This window comes from Artibeus jamaicensis, unplaced genomic scaffold, assembly GCF_021234435.1.
Source record: "Artibeus jamaicensis isolate MK-2021 breed Jamaican fruit bat unplaced genomic scaffold, CSHL_Jam_final contig_2790, whole genome shotgun sequence".
Taxonomy (NCBI): domain Eukaryota; kingdom Metazoa; phylum Chordata; class Mammalia; order Chiroptera; family Phyllostomidae; genus Artibeus; species Artibeus jamaicensis.
In genome coordinates, this window is record NW_026521616.1 from 2,358,126 (window position 1) to 2,385,316 (window position 27,191).

Here is a 27,191-nt window from a genome sequence, read left to right on the forward strand (position 1 = left end):
TTCTGCTTAATCATTGGTGGCTCTGGGGGCGGGGCGGGGGGTGTGCTCTGGATTTCTTCCTCCCTTTCTCTTTGTTCATTTGTTCACTCATTGTAGCCCGATCCAGAGATTACACGTGGGCTCTAGATCAGAATCAGGGTTCATTTCCAAGGTCACCACCTGCTAGCCAATGGCTCATCTTCCTGTTTCTGTGGAATGGAGAGGATGGTAGTGCCTGTGGGTTTATTACAAGGATTAAGTGAGATAATCTGTGGGACACACACAGAGCAGTGCCCAGCACTTCAGAAGCACGCAATAGATGTCAGCTGTGGTTAATTTTATTTATTTATAATTTTATTGAGTGCCAATCTGCTGGGCTTTTGACAGAATGCTGATCTGGGGGCACAGTGTGGTCACCACTGCTTCGGAGGTCTACCCGAGTCTCGTTCATCCACTGGATTCCAGTGAAAAGAGATGAAGCCTCGGCTTTTGAAGAGCTGATCTGCCATGGAGGGTGAAAACTCTTGCTTCTTTAGCTATCACAGTCTGCTTTCTTTGTGGTTTTTTTGTTGTTTAAATTTGAATGCAAAGAGCTCCACCCTCCTGGCTGCCTGTACACCAGCCTCTGCTCACTGGCGCTCCCTGCTGGCCCCAGAGTGGAGAGAGGCAAATGGAGATCCTCTTTACCAGCAGTGTCCTCTGCGGGACTGAGGCAGCAGAGACTCAGGGTTGGGGTGCAGGGATCCTTCTCGTTGTGCACAGTGGAGCTGGGTTGCCAACAGTGAGGAGGGAAGAAAAGCGGAAATACCCAGTTTGGGTTCTCAGCACAGTCACTGTTTTCCATCCTGGCCAAGTGGCCAGTAGAAACAAGAGTTGGTTGTTGGAGGGGCAGTGGGTAGCACACCCCTGGGAATTATGTGCGAGGCCACTGACCTTCAGATGGGATACAACTTCTTCCCCCTCAGTCCGTCATCATCAGCAGTCCTGGCCAGGCGTGGTGGCATGGTGGTCGGGGGGGGGGGGAGCTGAGCCTGCCTGCGGACACAGGCCAGAGAGAGGCTGGGGAAGGTGGGGAGCGTTCACTCACAGGACTGGACAGCAAATGGTTCGTGCGGGCTTGGAGGACACCTTGCGGTGGGTGCTGACTCAGTGCCTCAGTGTGTGGACGGGTCTGCGCTTCGCTGAATCAGGGTCCACGGGAAGGCGCCCCCGCTGCTCTGACTGGCTGGCGTTGCTGGCCGAGCACTTCGCCTTTGGCAAAATGCAGATGAGAGTAACTCTTTAACTCCTTCCTTCCTAAGATGTGGATTGGGTCTTCCCCAAAGTCCTCCCCTCCCCTCCCGGGATTCTGGAGGCTTCTGCTCCAGTCTGAAGGTGCCCCGCTGCTCAGAGGCCCACACGGGACGTGTCTCTGTAGCCCAGGTCAGAGTCAGGCTGTGTGCTGTTAGCGTCTGCTGAGCACCCAGCAGAGGCATCCAGAGAATCGCCAAGTAACCGCCCTTTCCTGGGACATGTGCGAGACAGGTGGATGGTGACAGAAGAGGGCTGGGAGGGTTTCCTAGAAGGTGGCCTCTAACTCATGGGCCAGCAAAGATGTCCAGGGACCTTCGTCACCTTGGTTTCACCAGTCACTGACAGTGCAGGCAGCTTAGCTTGCATTGCCTTTAAAAGCATGAGCAGACGGCACCAGGGTTCAAGTCTCAGCCCTCCACTTACTGGCTGGGTGGGTGCCTTAGCTGCTCGGTGCCTCAGTTTTCTCACCCGGGAAATGGAGGGAACTGAGAGAGTAAGGGTCACGGTGAGGGTGAGATAATCTTGTAAACAGAACGCTAACTAGGATCTGAGCCAGGTACGCTGCAGTGGTTCTCTGTCAGTATTTAGAGGTGTTCCTCTTTGTGGCCTCCAAGATTGCTCTCTCTCTCTACCCTGAGCTGCGTCTGGAGTGGGAGGTCCAAGACAGGATTGGACAGAATGTATGCAGAAAAAAGCAAACTATGGCAACGCTAAGGAGAGCGACTATAACATTTTAGTTTCAAAAATGCTGAAAATAGCTTGTTCAAGCCTTTGTAGATAAAAATGTAAAACGTATGCAAATGTATGTGACTCACGCCGAAATATGCATCCATGGCCTGCTCATAGCCAGTGTCCGGATGTGACCATCAGGAAAATACCTGCAGCATGGAGAGAGAGGGCCGAGGCTGCCTTGGTGGTGGTGGTGGTTGGGGAGGGGGCGGTGCTGCTGGTTCCCTGGGCTGTGCTCCCGCTTCTGCCTTACCTCTGGGTTCTGTGCCTTCCGAGAGTTCCACGTGGGAAGAAGAGAGGCCCTGGGCCCCTCTCTGCTCCTCCATGATCCCTGTCCTCCCTCTGGTTCCTCCGAGAGCCCACTTGCTTCCTCTCCCATCCGGGCTCTATTTCTGGAGCATCTCACTGGAGATGTACGCCTCCCTCTCCGCCAAGCTCCAGGTGCCGGCTCCGTCCTCCCAGCCCTGTGTGCGAGGCAGCAGTGGTGGGAGGGTGGCAGCTGAGCAGGGAGGGGCTGCAAGATAGAAGCCGGGGCACTGGGGTAGGGGAGAGCCGAGTGGATGCAGGGAGGGGCCAGTATGACAGGACAGTTCCACTGCAGCTACCTGTGGAGGCTTTCCACAACCCAGAGCATCTTCTGCCACGTCTCCTGACCTGCTGTGTGGCCACCGTGGTCCCCTGGGGCAGCTCCGCAGGCCTCTGCCCAAGCAGCTGCAGGGCTGGGTGCGGGCTTCCTTTCTGCACCATGGTGAGGGCGTGCTTCTCCCCTTAAGAATAACTAGAGCCACAGTTGTTTGGAATGATGGGAAGCCTCCTGCTTCATGCTCTGTGGGTGCTGGCAAGACTGCCCCCCACAAAGGGCAGGGGGAGCCGCAGCTTGTGGGCCCGTCTGTAGAGCTGGGTCCCAGCTTTACCCTTACGCTGCTTGGGCGTGGGGGGTGGAGAGGGTCACCTCCCTTATCAGAAACCTCACTATCTTAAGTAAAACCTGCATAAACGGCCCAATGCTTCCCTTCCCTTAGACTCCGGAGCTTCAGCTCCTGCTGTCCTGGACCACCCTAGGCTGACCCCCGCCCCTCCAGCCCCTTCTCTGGACTCCTTCAGCCTAAGGAAGCCTGCAGAACTCCAAGTTGCCTTGGGTCTCACAGAACCAGCACTCAGGGGACAGGCACCCCCGCCCCATCTCTTCGCTGCTTTTGTGAGGTCTTAGGAGGGATTTTGTCTCTAAAGGTTCTGTGTCGCAAGAGGCGTCTTGACCCCAGACTTCCCCTCCGTTCGTGTGTGACTGTGTATCTACGGCCTCCTGCGCTGTGCTAGGAATCCCCCGAAGGGGGCCCTGGAAGGGACCCAGCCAAGACGCCAGAGCCTCCCCTGGGCCCCAGTTTGTCCTCCCACAGCCCCCCACTCATCCCCAGCCTCTGGCCTTTCTCCAGCCGCCGCTCCCTGGAGCCCAGGGCAGCAACGGCCCAGCTGCTAGGTCAAGGGTGTTTAGATAGACGAGGCGTTGTTGAGGTTTGGAAGGCAAGAGTCCCTGGGCAGCCAAGGCTGCCCGCCGGCCGGCAAGACCTTAACCCCGTCAGCGCCGCCTCCCAGGCTCGCCTGGGGGAGGGGCCCGGCAGCCGCACCGGCCCCCGAAACTGCGCTTGGAGATCCCGGGGTGGCAGGTGATGTCACCCCTGCGGGCCCGTAGGTCTCGCGCGGCACCTGGTCTGCGGGCTGCCAGAATTCGGCCGAGCCCAGCGAGGGGCAGAGAAGGAGCCCGGGCCTGCGCCGCCGCGCGGAGAGCCCCGCGGGGCCGCCGCTCCGTGGTCGCGGGCCGGAGCCCTTCCCGCCCGCGCGTCGGTGGGGGCCGCCGCTTCCCCACACCCGCCCCCCCCCCCGGGCCGGAGGCGGGCTGCGGCGGGAGGGGGCGCGCCAGCCTCGCGCAGATTGGTCGCCGCCTCGGCCCCCGCCCCTGGCGCCGCGCAGCCCCGGGGAAGTTGCTAGTTGGCGCGAGGGCTGCGGGCCGAGGCTCCGGATCCGCAGCGGGGCTCCCCGCGGCCGCAGTGGCCGGCAGGGCTCCCGGGGGCGCCCGCTGCCCGCCGCCCGCGCCCGCCCCCCGGCCGGCTCCTCCCTGCTACCTGTGTCCCTGCCTCCCCCGCCTCCGCCGGCGCGCGGCAACTTCGGCCTCCGGGGCCGGCCGCCCCTCCCGGGCCCCCGCCGGCCGCCCGCGCCCTCCCTCCTTTGTTGTGCGATGCGGGTCGGGTTTCCGATCTGACCGAGCCGCCGCCGCCGCCGCGCGGAGCCGCGGGCATGGAGCCGCTGAGCCACCGGGGCCTGCCGCGCCTCTCCTGGATCGACACCCTCTACAGCAGTACGTGCGCGCGGGGCGCGGGCGGGCGGCGGGCGGGCGGAGCTCCGACGGGCCCGTCACCCCTCCCACCTGTTGTGTGGCCCACCGCGCCGCGGTCCCGGGCGGAGGGCAGAGCCCGGGCCGGGCGCTGCCCGGCTCCCCGACCGGCTGCTGCGCCTGACCGTGGCCGAGGCGGAAAGGCGGTTTTGGCAAAGTCCTCGGGGCGGGAGTTCGCCGCCTCGGGGGCGTCCTGAGACGCGTGTGCGGTTCGGGGCGGGGTGGGCGGGGAGGGAGAGGGTGTGGGTGCGGATCTTCGCGGGGGCCGTTCGGATGAAGGAGCCGAAAGCCCCGGCTCCGCAGTCTCCCCGCCAGCCTCGCCCCCACCCCACCAGCGGGAAAGCCGAACCTTTGGGGCTTCTCCGCCCCCTCGCTCCCCAGTCAGCCGCGATCTTGCGATTGACCCTGCGCTGCCGCTGGGAATTCGCAACTGATTTCTGGCACATTTGGGGGCGAGGGGTAAGCGCCCCGACCCCGCCTCGCTTCGGGGCAGAAGCTTTGGTGGCGGGTGCGCTCCCATCCCTCCCGCCCCACCTCTGCCTTAAGACACCTTCCCCAACGCGCTCGGCGATGCGGGATAAGGGTCCTGCTGGCCCCGCAGAAGCCAGGTGGTGGGTTTCCCTCTCCCCGACGCTTCACCGGGACCCTCCCACTCCCTCTGCTGCTCTCCGCGCCCGGACCCGGGAGCCCTGGGGCAGGAGGTAGGGGCTGAGGGAGGCAGGTGGAGCTGGGTTCCGGCGCTGGCCATGGGTCAAGGACATTTCTAAGAGCCAACTTGGCTGGAATTCCTTGCATCAGTCGTATGGAAGGTGGGACGAGGGAGTAGTCAAGGGTGATGCCTCCCACGCACCCCAAGGTCTTGCCTTGGAGGCTTCTTAGTGTCCAACATCCAGCCTCTGACCTCTGCACCCACTTGGGTCGCCGTCACTCCTCATACCTTCTCCTCCCTCTTCTTGCTCCTCCTCCCCCTCCACCCTTTTTCCCTTCCTTTTCTCCCCCCACCCCCACCCCCACCCGCGGAGCTCCCCTTGTGATGGTTCATTCTGCTTCAGTTTGTCAACATCAAAGGGGCAACGCTGCATCCCCTGGGTGTCAGCCCTGCGCCCAGCCCAGCCCCTCCATCTGCTCCTTCCCCGGAAGAGGCCAGCACTGTGGGGGGAGGCCGGGGCCCTCGGCTGTGTGGCGTGTGTGTGCACGTGTATCCCAGTGAACCGGGCCCACATCTGTTCAGAGCCCTGCTGCAGATCAGCTCCTGACCCGAAGGAAGGATTAGCAACCTCCTCTGCTGCACTCTTGCAGATGACAGTCATAACAATGCCTCGTAGTCACATGCTGCTTACATTTCTGAATATTTCTGGCTCTTGGTGAAACCCACCCAGTATTGGCTTCCCCATTTCCCAAAGCACAGGACCCTACAGAAACCTGGCCCCGGCTTCCTCTCCACTGCTCTGAAGAAGAATCCCAGACCCAATCATTGCCGAGTTTTCCTCTCTCCCCCTTCCCTCCCTGACCCCCTAAGCAGAGAATCAGCATTGCCTGAGGCTACCTTGAAAATTTCTGACCAGAGGAAGCCGGGACTGGAAAGGGAATTAGACCAATGGGCCTCTCTGGGGATGCTGGTCAACCAGCCCTGACTCTGGCAGGCTGGCATGCGAGCTGAGCTGTCTCTTCTGCTGCTGCTCCTGCCCTGGCCCCTGGGCTCCTGGGCAGGCAGCCTGACGGAGGGGCGGGAGGGGGCCCTGGCTTGGCAGCAGTGTGACGCGTTCCTGCCTCCCTCTTCAAAACGGCTTATTTGCGAGCTGCAGAATGAGGCTTCCTGGGGAGGTGCTGTGCAGTCATGTTTGGGCTGTTAGCCATGAAGTTTCCTCTTGACAAGAGCCTAAATTAAAACAAATACCCGGGCTGTCATTTGCCTGGCAGCAGGGTTTTGTGGCTCCGAGAGGAAGTTCCTCTGCCTCTCGGGAAGCTGTTTGCTTACAGGGATCACAGTCCTGGGGTGGCCAGTCGCCACAAAGGCCACATCCGTCGGGAATTGTAAAGGGATGTACCTAGGGCACGGGGTGGCCAGCGTACTTCTTAGAGACATGAGTTACCCGGTGAGAAAGCTTCCTCCCAAGCACGTGATAATAGTGTCTAACAGGGATGACAGCATCTCCTGAGGACCTGGTGTATGCCAGGCTCTCTGCGAGGCACTTTGCATCCATTCTTTCCAAACCTCACAACATGGGCAGGAAGATACGTAGTCTTACCCCCACTTTGCAGAGAGAGAAGCTCAGTAAGTTCAAATCATTACCTAAGGTCCCATAACTGATAAGCAACAAAGCCAGCATTCAGATCATACACTAGGAAGACTCGAATTTTGCCTGGATATGTGTGAGCTTATTCAAGGCCTTGAAATGCTGCAGCAGGGTAAGTGGCCTCAATAACTCTGACCCCAGCCTGTCCCTGTGTCTCTGGGAGGAACTGAGACCTGGTCCTGGAGCCCAGGCAGGGCTGACTGAGGCTCTGACCCCCTCCGAGCCCCGCCCCAGGCCAGTAATTCTCTTCCCCTAAGGTGGCTGACTGCCGTGCCCTTGAGTTACCAGCTCCTTCCGGCTTCAGCATCTATGCCAGGAAGAGTGTGTCCCCTTCCGTTGTAGGTTGCTAGTCATTTGATAAGGGGGGGCAGCAGCACCCCTCTTTCCCCTGTGGTAGAATTTGTTAAAGGCCTGTAGAGTGGTGTCGATTTGTCGGACTCAAGGAGACGGGGTTGGCTCCCAGCTGCCAGAGTGGTCCAGGGCTGACCGTGGCAGGGTCTCTGTCCCAATACGGTGGCTCGGCCACTGCCGGTTCCAGCCATCCCACTTCCTGTCTCTGGCACGAATTTCCCAACAGGAATGTCATTTGTCAGCTTTGCCACCCACCGCACCCACCCCCACCCGGGGCCTTGTCTAGATTCGTACCCCGGACCTGGTATCATTCTCCCCGTAGAGCTGCGATCTTCATTTTATCTTCTTTCTGTCTTTTTCTCATCACTTTTTCCAAGAAACACATCACTTCCTCTTGGTTTTCTTTATCATGGGATTAGGTGGGATTAAATTAAGTTCTGTGGAAGGAATTACCTCCAAATAGGGGGAGGGGGAACCTCCAAATAGGGGGAGGGGGAACTGGTGCTCGGAAACCTCCTCTGTCCCTGGAGCAGAGACAGACGCGGATTGAGATGTGTGTGCCCCAGGTATGCTAATCATTTGGCACCTCTTCAAATGGAAAGTCTTTAGCCATATGTTCAGGACTTATTTAAATAGCTGAGGGCTCATTTAAGGTCTTTTCCTTTGTCATTCCAGCCTCTTTCTTGTCCCAGGCCTTTCAGCTCTGGCCTCAAACATTCCTACCCTATTGAGCCAAACAAAAGCTCACAGCTACTGGGACCTCACAGAAGGCAGAACTCGGCCATCTGTTGTTATTAGAACCTACCTTTTGGAGCTCCCGACTCTTATCCCAAACAGCATTTCTAAGGCACATTTCAGTCTGTTAGGAAATTCTCATGCCCCTTGTCCAGGGGCCAGAAAAGCGAGTGGGGCCGTGGGGACACAGCCCACCTGCAGGTGATCACTAACCTGCCTCAGTTTCCCACCTTATTCCTGTATTAGCCACTGGCCTGGCAGACTGTGTGGGCTTGACCAGGGCCACCCTCGCGGCCAGACCACCCCTGGTGTGCTAGTGAGTCCTAGCAGGTGGGGACCTCTTACCCTCTGAATAGCCCCAGTCAGAACACCAGAGTGCCATCGGGGCAGCTGCCCGAGCCTCAGAGGTGGGGCTGGCAGGGGAATGAGGTCATCTGTTCAGAGCAACGTAATTCGTTGTGGTGATTGCTGATGTTGTTGTTCTTTGGAAAGAGGAAGAAACGGCAGGAATGTTCATGGAGAACTAGCTAGAAAATACAGTGGGTAGAAGGTGGGAGAGCAGTGAGAAACGCCCACTCCGCCTCACTCCTGTGGGTGGGAGGGGGGAGGGCGGCTCCCCGAGGTCGGCCGTTTGTTTGCTGCACGACCCGGGAGCCCACTCCAAGTGCGTGTTCCTGTAGAAGGAGGCTGCGAATCTCCTGTGGGCGCCGCCGTGGCGATCAACTGGCTAATGTTTCCATACAGTGCTTTGAAGATAAGGGGTGTTATTGAACTGCTCAGCTGTCCAGCACATCACGGCCCCCATCCATAAAAGGCTGGCAGAGGAGTTTGGAAGCCGGTGGGAAGGGGCAAGGGGGCAGGCAGGGGCGGGGAATCCGGCCCGGCTCTCCGGTGGCGCCCAGGCGGGGCCTCACACGCGGTGCGCCCTCCGCCGTCGTCTTTGGTTGTCTGAGCGCATATGAGAGGGAAGACGATTTCTCCATTCTTGGCTCCTTTACTCCTTCCTCCACTGGAAATCCCAGAAACCCATTAGCGGGCCCATTCACAAGGTTCCAGCTGTGCGGATTTGGTCATTGTAGTAACTTACAGTGGAGTCGGAGACCCCCCGAGGGAGTCGCACGCGTTGCTAGGGCTTCGACTGCGTGATGGGAAGGCCACACTGCCGGTGTTGGTGCCGCGGCTGTTTAGCTCAGCTTGGGCTCTTTGGGGGTGAACCCGGAGCTACGTGGCTTTAGAACAACTAACTCTGCGTCATCTCTGCTCCATTTGCCTCTGCCTGGCCCCCTGGGGTGGTAGGTGAGGCTGAGACGAGCCATGGGGCTTGGCGTACCCACCACGTTCTTACCTGTGGCGTCTGGGCACTTTCCACTGACGCCGGCAGGGGAGGGCAGCAGGCTTACCTGCCTCTCGGAACGATGGGAGAGACTGGTGCTGGTCTGTGGCCTGGGGCGCCCCAGCCTGGCAGTGGGAGTGTCCTGCTTGTCCTGAAGCTTGGAGAGGGCCTGTCCAGACCCTGTACCTGGAGAAGGAGAAAGAAATCAGGGCAACAGGCAGACTATGGGATGCATCCAAATCCCCGGTCCAAGGCGTTGGCACGGAGCCCTTTGAGGTGGGTGAGTGATGCCATGACCAGCTGCAGCTGGGACAGCCAGTTTCTCTGTCCCCGGATTCTGACTGTATTTGGGCCTCTCCCTCAGTTTGTCGCCCCTGTGCTTTATTCCTGGTTCCTCTTCCTTGCCCTTCCTTTCCCATCACACCCCAGAATCAAAGGGACTGTGAGTTGACCGGACGTACAGAAGCGGACCGGGTCAGTGTGGTCTGCAGGGGATGCACCAGGTGGGGTGGAACGCTCCCCCTTCCCCACCCTCCTCTCCGATGCCGTCGGGCCCCTCTAGACCACAGGGAGACAGGGCAGATGTGGTCGGGCACTTTGCTTAAGGTGAGCAAGGTCTCCAGAGGGGCTGGGTGGCCGGAGGCCAGCACCGATGGAGTACAGAGTCCTGGTCACTCCGGGCGGCACGGCCATTGGCTCCCCTGGCGTGTCTGTGGAGCTGGTGCTGCTGGAAAAGCCCCTTGCTGACTCGGGGTCTGTGGGTTTACTCACAGCTGTGGGGGAAGGACGTGGCCACAATTACCTTCATGGGATCGAAGAGCTGATCCTATTAGCGTATTGGGCTAACCCCTTCCTCCTGGGCATTGCCCGTTGGCCAGCAGTAAGGATTTAATGGGTCGAGATTACAGAGAGCCCAAAGAGGTGGTGTAATTAAGCCCAGCTATTCCCTACCTGGGGGACATCTCCTCTCCACTGCGGCAACTGATTTCCTCATTTGCGACCACCCTGTTCAGCTGCCCGTTACCCTCGGCCTAAGCAGTGTGTGGGCCATCTTTCTGAATGAGCTCCTCCCTGGGAGGTGCAGCTTTTGGAGAAAACCCCCCTTCTGAGAGTTTTTGGATCAGGGTGGTAGTGTCGCGCCCCCTGGAATTGTGCGGTGGGACCTCTTGGGGAAGTATGTCTGGGTTCTGCAGAGGGACGTACAGACCTCATCTGTGGGTCTCTCAGCCACTGGGCCCAAGGAAAGGAAAGCTCATTCGTCTTCCTGGGTTCATAGAAATTACATTTGTTCCATTTGGTCTAGGAAGGGTGAAAGCAAATGTAACATTTAGCCAGCCCTACTATGTGCCAGATCCTGTGCTGGGGACTTCCCTTACATTATCTGAACCCAGCAAAGTGCCTGTTATGTAAAATGGTACTGCCCCATTTTACAAATGAGGAAACTGGCTCTGAGAGGTTAGGTTATTTCAGGGGGTCTCCCAGTCCGGGCTAGATAAGGCTTTAGGTATACATAGGAGGGGTGGGCAAAGTAGGCTCACACTTGTTCATCTGGAAAATCAATAATTTAAACCTACTTTTGTCCCAACCCTGTGTGTGTGTATGTGTGTCTGCATTCAGCATTCAACAGCAATAACCGCTGCAGCCACTAACAATTGAGTGCCTACTGTGTGTCAGCAGTGTCCTGGGCACTTTCCATGTGTTATCACCAATCTTTAACAGCTGTACCTGAGGGGGCAGGAATTATTAACTCTATTTTACAGGGGGGAAACTGGGGCTCAGGGAAGTTAAACAATTCAAGGCCTGAGAGCTAGAGTGCAGCCAGGAATTGCACACAATTTGGCCTGCCTCTGAGCAGCTCCTGCTCCCACAGTCCCTTGCCTTTCACAGAGGTGCCAGTGGAGGCCCCTTGGCAGCTGGTGTTTCACAGAGGCTGATTGATCTGTTCACGTCTCTAGCTAGAATGACAACTGTGAAGACTGTCTTGGCTTCCCCACATGGCACTTGAGTGGCTCTCACCCACGGGCCGCCTTTTCCTAAGGGATGACCCCAAGGAGATCTCCCCAAAGGCACTTGCAGCCCGTATCCCAGTGTCACCTGTCCCTGGGGCTACTGCTCCAATAAGCACCAAATGTTAACCCGAGAGAGAAAGGAGAAGGTAGACCTAGGGATGGGGTGCAGCTGATGCCCAGTTTCCAGAGCAGAGCAGGGCCTGGAGCAGGGGCCTGCGGACCGGGAAGAGAGGACTTGGCAGGGCCCTTGTGGGCTGGCCTGGCTCTCAGGCCTTTTGAAATTCACCTCCACAGTTTCCAAAGGAAAAGAAAGAGAGCCCTGGGCCTTAAATCAGGCCACTGTGCACCAAGGTCCTTTGCCGAGGCCAGGGCCAGCTGGGCCGCGCATCCAGCTTCTGCATTTGAACTCGCCCATGCGCAGCATGTTAATGATGGGGCAGTTTGGAGCAGACCCTCCAGCCCTGCTCCCCACACCTGCTGAGTTCCCCCTTCCCAAGCCCAGAGGGTCTTCTGCAGAGGTGCCTCCTCTGGGGGAAGCCTGTGGGGTGGGAGTATGGGGGCGGCTAACACCTTGGCAGACCCCTCTTCGGCTGGAGCCGGAAAGGCCAAAACGAGGTTGGAGGGCTTGTTTCACAAAGGGTTTGTGTTTGGTGGTGAGGTTTTTTCTGCATGTGACAGAGGGGATGAAAGCCGGCCCTGAGCCGACAGCCAAAGCAGGAATGTGAAAGTGGGGTAGAGGGAGGGGATGCTCCTTGCTCCTCGCTCTTCCTTTCCCTTCGCGGCTCAGAATTTCACTGCCATGCACTTCCTTCCCTGAGCCTGTGGGCATTTTAGAAACCTCTGATTGGTTGGTTAGAGGAACCCACAAACCCTCCCTCTCACTCAGTCTTCTGTTTGTAAGGGGGCGAGTGTGGAGATTCGGTGGCCCCCAAGGCCTTAGTTGCTCCTGACCTCTTCCACCACCTTGAACCTGCCGCCCCAGCCTTCTCCCTCCTGCTGCTCCACCCTCCCTGTGGTTCCAGGGTTCAGCCAGAGCCTTGGCCTTGACAAGGCCCATCTTCCAGGGGCCACCCCGTGGTGCCCTCTGTTCTCACCCCCACCCAGAGCTTCCGCTGCTCTTCCCACCCTTTCCCCATCACTGCCTTTCAAGGGGAGAGATGTGCATGGCCCAGGAAAGACTGAAAAAATAGGGCTTCCCAGCCTAAGATCGTTGAGAGGAACAGGAGAACAGCTCCTGGTGGTGGGATCCTGTCCCTCCCAAAGGAGGCGCCCTCACTCTGGTGCTTCTCCACAGTTTTCTGTGTGGATTGGAACAGCGCCTCAGTGCGCCCTTCCACCCTTGGTAGGGACAGAGCTGGGGGGCGCCCATTTAAGGACACGTGGCCGGAGCCACCACTGTCATTTCTGTCAGGAGGGAGGAGCCAGAGAGCTGTGGTGGGCACTGCCGGCACGCAGCATTAAGGAACGTTTGCTCATGGATGGCCTGGCCAACGGAGTCGCCTGCTCACCATTGGGAAGAAGGTAGCAGGTGTGGAGGCACCTAGCAAGGGAGAGGGGCCTAGAGGAGTGAATCGCTAGCTCTTCGGACTGCAACCCAAACGCATTCCGGTCACCCCTCCATGGCCACGGGGGATGGGTTCCAGGGCTTCCTGTAGATGCCAAAAGATGAGGATGCTCAAGTCCCTTATAGGCAATAGTGTAGTATTTGCACACGACCTGCACACATCCTCCTGAACACTTTAAATCATCTCTGGATCACTTGTAATACCCAATGCAGTGTAAATGCTTATGTAAATACTTGTTCTACTGTTTTACTTGTTCTAGTCACTGAATAATGGCTAGAACAAAAAGTGTGTATGCGTTCAGTGCAGATGCAACCATTACAGGCCTAACTATATACTATATGTCAGCGACAACACAACACTTTTAAAAAATATCTTTGATTCCTGGTTGGTTGAATCTGCAGGCGTGGAACACAGGCACGGAGAGGGTGGACTGGACGTGCATCCCACGTGCTAAAGCAGCACACACACAAACCGAAACAGGTTTCACGGGACAGTACTTACTCTATCACATTGCAATGCGCTTGTAGTTTTATTCCATTCCATCCTATCCTATCCTATCCTATCCTGTCCTGTCCTGTCCCATTTTATTCCACTCCATTAAAAACAAATCTGAGAACTGCTGGTTGTGAGTCACTGCAGTAGACGAGATTATCTCAAAGGGCTCTTATGAACAGTAATGGATAGTAACTCACCAGTTCTGTATATACCACTGTTGTGATTTTTCCAGATTCACACACTTATGTTATTATACTTAGTGTTCTTCACTGTGATTCATTATTTAAAATGTAACTTACTTAGAAAGGAAACTAATGGAAATCCGTACCACTTGCAGTAAGTCAAAAGTTATCTTACAAATAACTGCACTAAAAATTAAACAATGTTATTAATGGTGGTTATACAATGTTGCCTTTGAACGGATCTGGGTCTCAGCCTCCTGTGTCTCTGTTTAAAGGGAAATAAACACAGGAGAGTGGATAGAGGGATGTTAAAGACATTGGTACCAGACAGTCTTTCTTCTTCAATAACAGAAAAATCGAAAGGAGCCAAGAAGGGAATGATTCTCTCAACATGTGACTGAATGTGCTTTACTGTAGAACGGCAAGCAGGCAGGTGCTGTTCACAGGGCTCTTCTGCCTCAGGGTCCGTCTACCCAGAGTCACGGGCCCCATATTTCCCTTGGTGGGGGAGGGGGAGGGGGAGGATGGTTTCCCCCAGGACCGAACATATGAGAGCACATCTCGGACTCTGCTGTGCATTCGAATCACCTGCGGATCTTGTTAAGATGCAGATTCCCATTCAGGTCTGGGATGAGGCCCGAGGTTCTGCCTTCAGGCAGGTTCCTAGATGCTGTCACCAGTGCTGCTGGTGACAGTCTGGGGGCCACCATTTGGGTAGCAGGGCTCCAGGGTCCCCAGTTCTCACTCCTAGGGCACGGACTGCAGATCCCAAATGAAGCCAGACCCTTCTGTAACACAGGGTCTGGTCAGATAAAGGCAATCTGTGACACTTCTCGATTCTGAGCTTATTTCCCAATAAAAATAAAAATAATGAAGCAATTGATTGGACACCCGATGGGTACCAGACCAGTGTTCTCACATTCATGATCTCATTTAATCCTCACAGTAAACCTGTGAAAGGCTGTTACCCTGATTTCAAGGATGAGAAGAGGAAGCAGCCAGTGTGATCCACCTCTGATGGGGACTTTGGCTTTGGGGAGACGGCACCTGCCGTGCAGGGGACACACCAGGTCTCTGCCGCCCCCTTCCTGAGGCGCAGAAACTCAGGCATCTGGGCTTCATGAGTGTCTCTGTCTAGACAAAACCCATGGCCTCCCCACCCCCTCTCCACCTGAAGGGCCGACTTCGGTGTTAATGGAGCAGAAAGCCTTGGTTGTTAATTTTCTAGTGCCTCATCGAGAGGGTTCCAGCCAGCCACGTAGAAGCGCCATTTCCCCTTGATTTAGGTGGATTTTAGCAGCTCTTGACCACATGCTCCCCGCTGAGGGCCTGGATGGTGCCCTCCTAGATAGGTCAGTGGGCACCACGTGCCGTCTTTGGGCGTAGAACCTTCAGAGAGCAAAGCAGGAGCTGGTTCTGCCTCTTGCTTCCCGGAAAGGAAGAATGGGGCACAAATTTGGTGTCAAAAGAGCTATTTTTGACTTGGGAGACCCTATGGTGGCTGATCAGCCGCCACCACAGCCAGGCCCTTGTAGGGACGCCTGAGCATCCCCAAGCCCCCTCCCTGACCTGAGACATCACCTCCTTTCCAGCTGTCTGTGGGGCTACACTACCCCCACTTCCATTCACCTCTCCTTCTCCCAGAGACCTCCAGTGGAGCATTTTCTCTCCCACCACATTCAATCCAAACTACCTTTCAGGTCCCCTTGCTGGGGGGACCACCCCACACTAGCCATTTGGATCTCTGAGCATTCCAGCCAACTCTCCCTCCTGCCCCCCCTCCCCCCACAGGTCAGTGAGTCCCTCGCCATCCCACAACCAACTTCCATGCGCTCTGGTGAGTTCCCACCCAGCTTCAAGCCGTGGCTCGGCTACCACTGCCTCCAGGAAGCCCCCCCGTGCCTGAACACAGCACTCGGCTCAGTGCACGCTGCTCCTTGTGGGCCGCATCGCTGAGCACTTTCTCACCTATTGTTTGGTAACGTCTAACGCAGGGTCTGGCAGAGGTAACACCGCTGACTGTGGTTGGTCGGTCCGTGACTGTCTCCCACGAGACGGACAGCACTTTGAACGTTCACGTGAAGTGTCACGCGGTGTGCTTGAGTGTGATACTGTTCTGTTGCGGGATGACATGCTTATGATTTTGTGACTCGAGGCTCGGTGTGGATTGCCAGCTCACAGGACAGTTACTCGGCCGGGTTTGTGTCTGCTGCCCTCTCTTCTCTGCCAAACTCTAAACTCCTTAGAGGCTGGAAGGAGAAGAACAAAGGCTGCCATTTACAGAGTGCCAGACATGTCCTTAAGCACTTTTCAAACAATGTCCCCTTTAATCTTGAACCTCCCAGGGAGGTCCAAACTCTTTTTATCCAGTTTTATGGATGAGAAAACTTCTATTTATTTGTTGTTTTTTTTAATCCTCACCCAAGGACATGCTTAGAGAGGGGAAGGGAGGGAAGGAGAGGGAAAGAAACCTCAAGGTGGGAGAAATATCAGCAGGTTGCCTCTTGCAACCTGACCCAGGGACGCAACCCTCAGCCCAGGCACGTGCCCGGACCGGGGATCAAACTTGCAACCTTTTGGTTTATGGGATGACGCTCCAACCAACTGAGCCACACCGGCCAGGGCTGGCTGAGGAAACTTTTTGAAAAAGATTCCGGAATGGTTAAACTGCTTTCCTAAGGTCACACAGCCGATGAAGGGCCTCGCTGGGCTCCAGACCCAGCTCTCTGTGGAGGCCCGGCCTGTGCTCCAGCAGAGGTGCCGCAAGCCAGGGCCTTCCAGGGAGAACCTGGGCGGGGCCCATTCGGGACGGGCTCTTCACCAGGGGCTGCTCCCTTGCCCACAGCACCCAGCTGTGCCTGAAGCCAGCGGGGGCTTGGGAATACCCTGGTTGGGGGTCACGGAAAAAGGGAATGTCTTGGGGGTCTGAGGGCCACTGCTTCAGCACAAGGGCCGCCAGGAGCAGAGAGGATGTGAGAAGGGGTAGAGCTGAGTGGAAGGGCGGTCAGAAAAGGACGTTGGAGACGTTAAGCCGGGGACCGCCCTCTGCCCCAGACACGACTCAAGGCCTCACCTCGATTGGAGAGTCTTGTGAAAACCCGGACTCTGGCCCAGCAGGTCTGGGGCAGGGCCTCCAATCTGACGTTTCTAACGAGCCCTCAGGTGATGCCCAGGCCTGGTGGGAAGGACCTAGACTCTTCCAAGCCTTCCTGGGGGATCCGATTCAGCCACTGGCTGGCCTGATACCTTTCTATCTCCCTCCTTCCTGTAGGATAAAAGCTAAACTCCTTGACTTAACCTGGGAGCCTCTCAGACACGGGCTCCAGCCTCACTTCCCTGCCCTCCCCAACCTCCGGTCGCATTGAGCTCTTCACAGCTGCCCGGATACACCATGGCCCTCGTAGCTGGTGCTTTTTGTGCATGCTGCTCCTTGGCTGGGGGAACACCTCTTAGTCTTTCTTGGCCAGGTGGACATGAGACTGAGCGTCACCCCCTTGAGAAGTCACACACCGAGGGGTAGGCTCTAGACCTAGACACCTGGTCCTGTAGTGAAGACCTCAGGAGGTTTCTGCAACCCTTCTTTGTCCTTGCTCCCAGCAGAGGTCAACCGGGTCCCTGGCCTTGCAGAGCGAGCCATGGAACCAGGTGACTGAATTGCCCTTCTTTGAACATTCATTGTTTCTTGCCACCTTTGAGTAAAAATAGAGCTGAGAATGACTGAAGTGAAGCTCCCCCTTGGAGTACAGGAGAGCAGAGGTGGGGCCCCTCCCCGGGAAGGTCTGTGGGGTGCTCTGTGGAGCCCGAGGAGGGGTGGGGCCTCCTGCCCGAGCTCTGGAAAGGTGGCCCTGGGACCCAGGACCGAGGCACTGTGGTCAGGCCCTGGACTCTGGCCCCCCTGTTGGGACTCTGAGAGCTGCTTTCACTTTAAAGTTTTCTCTCCTGGCTGTGGAAATATTTCAGAACTTCCGGAGGGGTTTCCTTTGGTGCTTCCTGAGTTTTCTCCTGGGCCTTTGCCTCCAGGTTCCAGCCCCAGGCAGGGGTAGCTCCCGGAAGGGTGGTGGGTGCCACCCTGGCTGACCACAGCCCCGGTTGGGAGGTCCTTTTCTTTGGCTGCCTGCCCTCCCTCTCCTGCAGGGAGGCTCCCCGGCGTACTGGTTTGGGGGAGCAACAGCTCCCTCTGTCTGGGGGAAGAAAAGCATCTTCCTGCATGCAGGCTCCGTGCAGGGGCTGGGCAGCATGCTGACCGCCATTAGGTAACTGAGGGCTCAGCTTCTCTGGCTCTACGCCTGGGACTCCCTCCTCTGAGAGGCAGAGCGCGGCTGGAGAGAGCAGGGGGCACAGCCTTCGAGTGTTTGCTGGGCCAGTTACCTCGGACACTATGTTTTGCCTCTTTGAGGTTCATCTCCCCACCTACGCAATGGGAGCAGCCTTACCCACGCCACTGCTAGGGCTGCCAAACTCCTTAACCAATAAAACTAGAGGGCGCCCAGTTAAATTTGACTTTTAGATAACCAGCGATTTTTTTTCTTTTACTAGAAGTATAGCCCACACAAAATCTGGGACCTACCAACTTGCTTAAACACTTAGTTGCTACTCATCTGAAGTTCAGATTTTACTGGGTGTCTTGCATTTTATCTGGAGTCCCTTTCACCAGACTGAATGGTGCGCATACAGTACTTAGCAGGGGACCCACGAAAGTGCCTCTTGTTCGTTACCTTCTTCTCTCCCCCCGCCACCCCTGGCCCCTAGAGGCCAAGCTGATGAGAACTTCCTGTGGCGTCGTCACAGAAATATTGACATTGTTCTTAGAGAGTCGAGACCCAAAAATGATGACGTGATTAATAGAAAAATGCCAGCCACAGTAGCTGTCACTTGCCCAGCACTCCCTCTGTGTCTTACCTTGTTCCCTTATTCTCCACAACCATCCCATGGAGAAGACACTTACCTCCACTTTCCAGATGAGAACCCAGACACACAAACTAGGTGAGTGACTGGCTGAAGGATGCATATCAATAGCTAGGAAGTGACGAGCTAGTGTGTGAACTCAAGCAATCTGGCCCCTGCGTTCTTGCTCTTAAAATAGGATGCTACGCTGCATCTTGCCTACCAACTGCCACGGTTAGAAATGTAAAGTTTCTTTAAGGTCAAGGACATGGATGCCTACAGGGATGTTTCACAAAGTAGGTCAGAGGGAGGCGTGACTTCCTGGGCTCCCCTAACCCCGCCCCCCCATCCCTGAATGGAGAGAGAGTTCAGCCAGGAGGAGCTTGCAGCAGGGGTTCATGTCTTCCTGCCTGCCACCCTCAAATGTCGTGGAGACAGCAGTCACGTGCCAGCTTGTCACCAGGAGTGGAAAACCCTGGAGCACCCCCGAGTATTTGTTCAGAGACCGTGTAAAGTGAGTGTCCCTAACGGGCCCGGGCTCCAGGCCTGTCTGAGGTTCATGCCTGCACGTCTTAATTCCGGGTCCCCTTCAGGTGTGTTAATTCACACCTGATTGTGCACGATGTGTTGTCTTCCTTCTCCTTGAGAATCTTCATGGTTCCTCAGGATAGAATTTTTTGCCCTTTGTAAAGTGAAAGCGTGTAGTTATTAAAGACTAAAAAATGCCTAAGAGTGGAGGGAAGAAAATCCACATGCCGTTGTCCCACCTCTGAGAAGAGCCTTCCTCTGTGCTCTTCTGGGTGGCCCAGCATCTGGTCATGTGACTCAACTGTGGGCCCGTCGCAGAGGTGGGGCTGGAGGCCAGAGCATGACCTTGAACCACCCCGTGTCCCAGCACCCACCCTGGTGCTTGCAAGGGGGACGAATGGGAAAGGGGGCCTGGAAACCAACAGGTGGCATCTTCCCTTCTCCCCTGGCTCTTTCAGGCAGAGCGAGGACCAGGCGCCCACAGTCTCCCGTCCTTCCCCTCCCCAGCCCACCCCAGGAGCACAGTCTGGAAGTGCCCACTGCTCCACGGCTGCCCCAGCCCTGTCCCAGCTTGTGACTAGAGACCGGTTTCCAGGATGTGCACGGCGGCCTCACCAGTGGCTCTGCTTGGCCTGAAGCCCAGCTGGAAACCCTTCCCACCTCAGGCCTCCCCCAGGCCTGCTTCTCAGTGTTGCGGTCTTTCCACGTTTTCCGAAGGTTAACCCCAATTAATTCAAAGAGAAACCTGAGACCAACAGCTTTGCCTGCTATTTCTACTACAGGCTCCTTCCAGTTTCCTGCCATCCTCCTTTTCTCTCTGTCCCCTCCCTGCAAATCCTGGGGGACCACTCAGTGCTGGTTGGCAGGTTGACGGAGGCCCTGATTCCTCCATCAGGGGACCAGAGTCCCCAGCCTGGTTACTTACTACCATGTCCATCGGGAACCAGCAGGAAACAGGTGGCACGTTCCAGCTGCGCCGTTCAGGGGGAGCTTATACCGGGACTATGGCCAAAATATGGTCGGGGTGAAGGGGTGAAGGGTGGATTCCCTCACCTGGAGACACAGAGGCGGACTGAGAGGCTTTCTGGCAAGAGCTGCAACCTCCATCGAAGCACAGGGCCCGGGGGGCCCGCAGGGAGGAGCTGGGGGAGAAGTATCCTGCCTCACACGCCTCACACGTCTCCCTTCCCGGATCTCGGCTGGGCACAAAGCGAGGTGGAGAAGCAGGGAGAGTGGACCTGGAGGGGTGTGTTCCAGGAAACTAGCCCGTGTCCTGGTAAAATCACTCTCACTGACCCCTACGGGCAAGGTGAGGGTCATGAATACCTGCCCTGTACGCGTACGTCCTGGGGCTGCCGTGAAAATCAACCGGTGTGACGAATGGCGACAACGTATGTTCATCACACTGTTTTCTACCAGCGTGAGTGGTACTTGGTATTATTGACAAATACTTGCTGGGCGCCCTTCACAGAGTGAGTCTCACACATTCTCACTTCTGCTGGGGAGCCTCCAGTCTCCAAGGGATATGTGGGGAAAGGGAAAGAAATTGCGAAAGCCAGAATTTCATTCCCAGAGCCCCTGCGTAATATTTGTGTGGCTTCGGGTGAGTCACCTAATGAGCCCCTTGGCAATGGAGGTGCACTCACCGGTCTGGTTGGGGTTCGGGGGGAAGGGATGCTGTCAGTACTGTTAGCCACCCGCGTGGTGGGGGTGGCTGGTAAGAGGACCTAACAGGTGTCCTTGGCCCAGTTGTGAAGACTTGACTTCTAAGTGAGAGTGGCTTTCCGAAAAGCCCAGGGTGGGTGCTGAAGAGGAGGCAATATTTGAGGGCCCCCACCTTTGTGTACCTGAGAAGGGCTGGTGCGCCTGGGCTGGGTCTGTGGTTCTCTGGAAGGCAGTGAGGCCTGGCCAGCACCTACCCCTTGTGTTGCCCAAGGCACTCGCCAGCAGCACTCCCCGGAGGCCGAAAGGATGAAGAACAGCTCCACCAAGTGACAGGGTCTCCCCGGGAGAAGTGTCCCACCGTGGGAGATCTCCATATAACTGAAGATTTATGAGTGAATGAATGAGTAAGTGATCATTACTTTGCATTAAAGGTTCTCCTTAGAGAGACCTGGATGTGAACTTGATTCTATGAGGTCGTTACATCTTAGAACCTCAGTTTCCTCCTCTGTAAATTTGGGATACGATTTATGTGTATCAAGCAGTTGCAAAGCAGACATTTGAATAAATCCAGTTATATAATGTTTGGAGAGTGCGGGGACCAGGGAGGCACGCAGTGAGTGTCACTTTCTGCCCTTCAGCAGTGCCTGGGACTCAGGCGCTGTGGACACAGGCCCCCCTCCCCCCCCCGGGGCTCTGTTCCTGGCCCTGCCTGTGCTCTCCTCTGAGGCCTGCCTCCCTTGCTCCAGGCAAGGCCTGCTGTGGCCCCTCCCCTCTCAGCCCTGAAGGACTTACTCTCTCAGGACAGCACCCCCACTCCCTGGTGGCAGCTTCATTCCTGGGCCTGCAGTTCAGAGCCTCATCCCTCGTCCTGGTGCAGAGTCCGGGCCTTGCAGGGGTCCCCTGCGCCAAGGCCTGGGTCTCCCCCTCAGCTTCACTGGCCCAGGCCCAAGGGAAAAGAAGCAACTCCTAATATCAGCAGTACTAGCCATTGCTGACTTTAGCTGAGAGCTTGCTGAGCTCGGGCACTGGTCGGTGACTTCCCCTGGTCTCACCAGAGTCCCCGTGGCTAGAATAGCATTTCAATAGAACCGATTTCCACTGTGGCCCTACGGGTTTTATTTATTCCAAAAACTTCTTCTCTGAAGGGGCCACTGGCCTCACCAGACGGCCGTGGCCATGGCACAAAAGAGTGAAGGTCCCCTCCTGGTTCCCAGAGGACTGGGAGTTCCAGGCTCCCTGTGCTGAATTTGCCCTTTTCTGGGCCGTGGCTACGGTGGTGGCCTTTGCCGAACGGGGAGGCGGAGGCCTGGGCTCCTGCTCTAGCTCCGCGGCTCCCTGGTGTGTGTCCTGGGCGGGTCCTCAGCGCCCTCAATGGTGAAGTGTAATGGTCGGACTACCCCATGTGGCGTTTATGTCTATTTTATATGTGAAATACATCGCGGATACAAAAGAGTATATAAAATGTCATGGTTTGATTTAATAAAGACGAGGTCCACATCCATTTGCCCTCTGCTAAGCTGAGGAGTCCACTGCCAGTCCTGAGTTAGTGCTGGTGCAGCGCACTCCAGACGGGGCCTTAAACAAGGGTGCGTTGCCTCCCGGGTCTGCAGACCACGTCTGAGATCAAGCTGTCAGCTGCCTTGGTTCCTTCTGCGGCCTGGAGGGGGAATCGGCCCCGGGCCTCTCTCCCGGCTTCTGGTGGCTTCCCGGCAGTCCTTGGCGGTCTTCGGTTTGTAGGTCTGTCGCCTCGATCTCTGCCTTCATCCTCATGTCCTCACATTCTCCCCTGTGTCTCTGTGTCCAGATGTCTCCTTTGTATGAAAGAAGCAGTCATTTGGGATTAGGGCTCACCCTGATGACTGCATTTCAACCTCTGTAAAGACCACATTTCCAAGCAAGTCACGTTCCGAGGTACTAGGAGTTAAGTCTCCAACATATGTTTTTAGGGGGTCACAAGTCAGTCCATCACGTTCATCCTCACGGTCCCCCTGTTGCAGACAGAGGTAACCACTGTCCGGAATTTCGTGTTGCTTATTCCTTCCTTTAGCGTCTTCCTGCTTAGGTGTGCATTCCTAAATAATATAATTGTGGTTTTTTTGCCCACGATTTATAGAAATAGAATCATAGTATTTTTTTCTGTGACTTGCCTTTTTCTGTTTAAAATTATGTTTTTGAGATTCATAGTTGTTTTTGCCTATAGCTCTAGATTATTTCATTGTCAAAGCTGCATGGAATTTCATTATAGAAATAAACTACAGCTTATTTAGTAGAAATAATGCTACTCCTACATTTGTGGACAAAATCCACAGTAGGGAAACCATTGTACAATGCAACACAGCATACACACTATATATACCTGAAACGAGCTTCACGAAACAATACCTGCCCTTAGTACGTGCGATGCTCCTTTCCAATTCATTCCCAAGGCGACCTGCCAGACTGACCCGTGAGCACTGACAGCTTGACCTGCAGCGGCGGCACGCGCCCCATTCCGTGTCCTCTGTGCTCAGCAGCCAGGCAAAGGGCATGGCCCTGCGGCTCTCACCAGGGCTGTCGGCCTGCACACTGTCTGGCACGAGGCCACTCTGCCTTCTGGTTCTCATCCTTCCATCTGTCGTGTCTGTTGGCTTCTCGCTGCTCCTGCTGGGCATGTTATAGCTGCGGCCTTGCCCCTGTAGTCTTGCATCTTATGGGCTATGGCCCGATCAGCCCCCTGGGTGTGGTAGAGGTTCACTGGGGCGTTCCTGATATAGTTCCCGATGTAGTCAGGTAGGAAGAGAGAGGGTAGTGTCTGGGACAAGACTGCTTGGGTTCCAAGCTTGGCCACTCAGCACCTGTGTGACCTTGGGGAAGACATGTGACCTCTCTGTGCCTATTTCCTCATTCATAAAGTGAGGCTTTCAGAGTACCTACCTCATTGTGAGGATTAAGTGTGTTACTACGTGTACCAGGCACATAGTAAATGTACTTACTTGTCTCTGTCGGGTGAATGCCTCCTGAGGGCACAGCTGAGTGCCCGGCCTGCAGCCGTGTCCCTGTGGCCTCCGCCAGTGCCTGGCCCCTGGTAGATGCACAGCAGTTACCTGTCAGTGAAACGAAGGGAAGCATCTTTACCTTCCTTGAAGAAATGTCTATTCAGATACTTGGCTTATTTTTAGTTGGGTTATGTGTCTTTTTGTTTTTGAGTTGTAAGGTTTCTTTATGTAGTCTAGCTGCAAGTCCCTAGTCCGATACGTGACTTGCAAATATTTTCTCCTGGTTGGCGGGTTCTCTTTTCACTTGGAAGCACAAAAGTTTTTAATTCCGATGCTGTCCTATTTATCTGTTTTCTCTTGTTGTGTGTGCCTTGGTGGCACATCTAAGAATCCTTCACCAAGTCCAATGTTGGGAGCTTTACCTTTATGTTTTCTTCTAAGAGTTTTAGATTTCGCTCTTCCGTTCAGGTCTCCGATCCACGTTGAGTTAAACTGTGTATATTGTGTGAAGTGAGGGTCCAGCCTCATTGTTTCGTAGGCGGCCATCCCGTTGTCCCAGCACCATTTGTTGAAGAAACTACCAAATGGTCTTGGCACGCTGGGCAAAAACCCTCTGACCATGCGTAGATGTGTTTATTTCTGGACTCTCAAGTCCACGCTGCAGACCTACGGATCTGGAAAGCCACCTCCAGCTCCAGCAGTTTAGCCGCCCTGCCAGTCTGCTCTCGGCAGTCCCAGAGGCTCCTGCAGGCCGAGTTACCAGGACGTCCCACAGCGGAACGCCGTCCCCCACGGCCCCTGGAGATGATCACTTCCCGCATCTGTCAGGGTGACCACCAGGAGGGCCCAGTGTGGCTGGCCCCAGAGGGCTTACAGGGAGTGGGCCCCGGAGGCCTCCTTTCCCTCCCTCCGCCCGCGAGCCTGCACATCTCCCAGCGCAGGGTACAAGGTCCCAGAGCAGGGCCTGTTTGTGCTGATGCCCAGCTCCTGATTGGGTGGATGATGCCCTTGATGTGGGCCGGGTAGGAGGGAGCATAGGCCGAAGGGGCTGTCGGGATGGAGAGGACAGGGGCCTGCAGGAGGGAGAGCGCTGCATACCTGGCACTAAAGGCATCTTCTCCGGGACAGCGGCCTTGGGAGGGAGAGCTCTGCGTCCATGGGTAGGCGTCTGGAGGCTAGAGAGGGAGAGGGCCACCAGCGCTCCAAGCTCTCTTCCTAATATAGCTTCCCTCCCTTTTTCCTTAGTGTGTGGGGGGCGGGGGAGGAGGGTGGGACTGGGTGACTTGACCTCCTCCCTTTCTGAGTGCTCGTTCTATGAGGCTGGGGGACTTTGATGCAGTAAGAAGTCAAATGGCTCTTGGTCAGTACGTCCTCCTTGTAGCACTGTTGCCTTGCATTGACTACAGCCCGTGAATAACAATCCCCAGGGCAGCCCGAGACCCTTGGGGAGTGGGACAGAGAGCCAGGAGGACGGGGCATGGTGGCAGCCTGGGGGAATTCTAGCTTGCAGGGAGTTCCAGATTGTGGGTGCTCTATTGCAACTACAGCAAGAGACGCCACTGGTGAAGCTGCACCTGTTGAATGCTAAGGAGCTGGGCTGCCTGCGGATTGAAGGAACTGGGGGTGCTTAGCTGGTAGGGTGCTGGCTCAGAGGGTAGTGAAGGGGCCACATGATGGCAGAGAGGCCATGGGTGGTGCTGTCCGCCTCCTGCTTCTCTGGATCTCCCAGGGTCTTGCAGATGAATCTCCCAGAAGTGACAGCCACTTCGGCGGCACCATGATTGTTAGGGACACGGGAGGGGAATCCACTGCTCTCTTCAGGACCCACATGCCTGGGACCCAGCCATCACAGCAGAACAGTGGGGGGCGGGGGTGGAGGTTTCTGTAGGGTGTGTGTCCGTCTGCTCCCTCTTCATTCGTTCTCCCACTTGCCTGCCCCTGAGTGGGAACAGCGCTGTTTGGGTTGGAGTTGCTCACTGCCTGGGAATTGCGTCAGCCCCGCCTGGTAGGCTGGAGCTGGAGCCTGTTGCTATGGTGACCACTAAGCCTCAAACCAGTGAGAAGGACGAGTTAGTCACAGGGTGTGGTTTTCCTGCCTAGTGATGCTGTCATGTGATAGGCACATGAGTCTGTGAGCCTGTATTCCCAGCTCTTCCACCAGGAGATGTGTCATCTGCTTAGGCGGCATGAAGGGGCAGCTGCTCCAAAAGCCGTGTGGGCATGTGACCAGAGAACACAAGTGGCTGCCTTGGCCCTTCTGCCTGATTCAGGGGAGGGGAGGTGATTTGAGCAAATAAGTCAGCTTCTGGGAAAGGGAGGGGTCCAGGATGCAAGAGGGCTGCTCCGAATCCCAGCTAACAAAACCCGCCCAGGCTGCGTCATGAGTTTTTTTCTAAGCCACCCGACAGAGCTCATCATCTTGCTAAAGATGACAGACTGCTTGGCCAAATGAGCACAGCACCTCAGGTCTCTTCTCACATTTTGCCTGTGATGGGAAAGAAGGTAACACAGGTTGTGTTCCAGCCGCATGGAGCACCTGTTGTGTGCCGGGCGCTGCGCTAGACACCATTGCAGCATTTTATCACCTCCCTGCCTGCACACTGGAGGCAAGGGAATGCCGCCCCATCTTGCAGCAAGGCAAACTCAGGGACCCAGAGAGTTTAAGGGACTTGCCCAAACAGTTAAACCTTAATCTTTGGGCTTCACGTCCAGGGTCCTCTTGGATTCCAGATGCCCCTGTAATCAGTTTTCTAGAGAAACACGCTTGTGCAGCATCTCCGGAGGAAGAACATGGCAGTCTCACCCCAGAGGAAAGCACAGTGTCTGTGTGGGGACCGGTTGGCTGGAGCTATTTCTGGTTTCCAAACGGGAAGAATGGGAGATGTGGGTGTTGCCTGTGGACAGAGGAAACCCCAGGCAGCAGTTGGCGAAGTCAGGGCAGGGCATGGCCAAGGCTCAGCCGTGGGACATAGGCTGAGCGTGGGATTTCTGCCTGAGGCCCTCGGGGTGGGACTGCTTGTCAGCTGAGTTCTCAGCAGGGAAGGGGCCCAGCCTAAGATGCAGAACCAGAGGAGAGCTAGAGCCTGTCTGAGAGCCTGGCAGTCCTGAGCGCTGACTCGCCGAGTGTATGAGGCATGGCGATAGCAGTTAGTGCTGAGGCGGTGCTGGTACTCTTCCAAGTGCGCTTCAGATGTACTTACTCACTTCATCCTCACAGAAACCCTGGGAGTGTGGGTGCTATAACTTCATTTTTCAAATGAAACAGACACAGAGAGGTTAAGTGATGTGCACAAAGCCACAAAGCTGGTGAGAAAGAGGTAGAGCTGGGATGCAAGCCCTGGCAGTGTGGTTCCAGCGCATGCGCTCTTGACCAAAATGTTCTGTCTGCTCTTCCCTTCCAGAAACAGGATAACGAGTTAACTTGCATGGCGCCCCCCAGAGGAATGTGTGTGTGTGTGCGCACCCGCCTCCCCCCCATATACACACCAGTACACCGGCAATAGGAGGGAGGCTCAGGGCTGCACCTGTGAGCCTTTGTGTCTTGATGGCCCCAGCTTGTGGGGCCCAGGGAGACCTGAACTGTGCTTTTCTTCCCTCTCTGCCTTTGTGGTTCTCAGGAGACCGGGTGCTCTGCCCTCCCTGATATAGAACCGTAGACTGTTACCTGGGAAGCTTCCTAACTATTGAAGGGCTCCAGGCTCCCAGGAAGGAGCTCAGACCTAAAACTGAGAGCGGACAGTGGCCCAGGAGGAGCAGGCAGGGAAAGTGGGACATGGTTGCCG

At 56.1% G+C, this 27,191-nt stretch overlaps 1 protein-coding gene and 1 long non-coding RNA gene across 8 annotated transcripts in view; one reads left to right on the top strand and one right to left on the bottom strand.

Annotated features, from left to right (window-relative positions):
• The window catches only part of ABR (ABR activator of RhoGEF and GTPase), a 172,122-nt gene that overhangs the window by 35,960 nt on the left and 108,971 nt on the right, over positions 1-27,191 (top strand). The window contains exon 1 of one of the 3 annotated variants that reach the window (XM_037162857.2): positions 4,157-4,354. The exons of the other annotated variants lie outside the window; for them this stretch is intronic. Within the exon in view, the coding sequence (XP_037018752.1) occupies positions 4,294-4,354 (61 nt within the window). The 5' untranslated portion in view covers positions 4,157-4,293. Of the gene's footprint in view, positions 1-4,156; positions 4,355-27,191 lie in introns of those variants that run through there. 3 annotated transcript variants of the gene reach the window in all.
• LOC119062038 (uncharacterized) lies at positions 302-4,521 on the bottom strand. 5 transcript variants are annotated; one of them, XR_008391094.1, is made up of 5 exons: positions 2,607-3,971; positions 2,255-2,515; positions 2,088-2,150; positions 913-1,230; positions 302-746 (listed from the first exon to the last, which is right to left on the bottom strand). It is a non-coding gene; the product is annotated as an uncharacterized LOC119062038 (long non-coding RNA). The 5 variants fall into 5 exon arrangements; XR_008391093.1 differs by lacking the exon at positions 2,607-3,971 and adding an exon at positions 4,424-4,521 and having other exon boundaries at positions 302-1,230; positions 2,255-2,465; XR_005084905.2 differs by having other exon boundaries at positions 302-1,230; positions 2,255-2,465.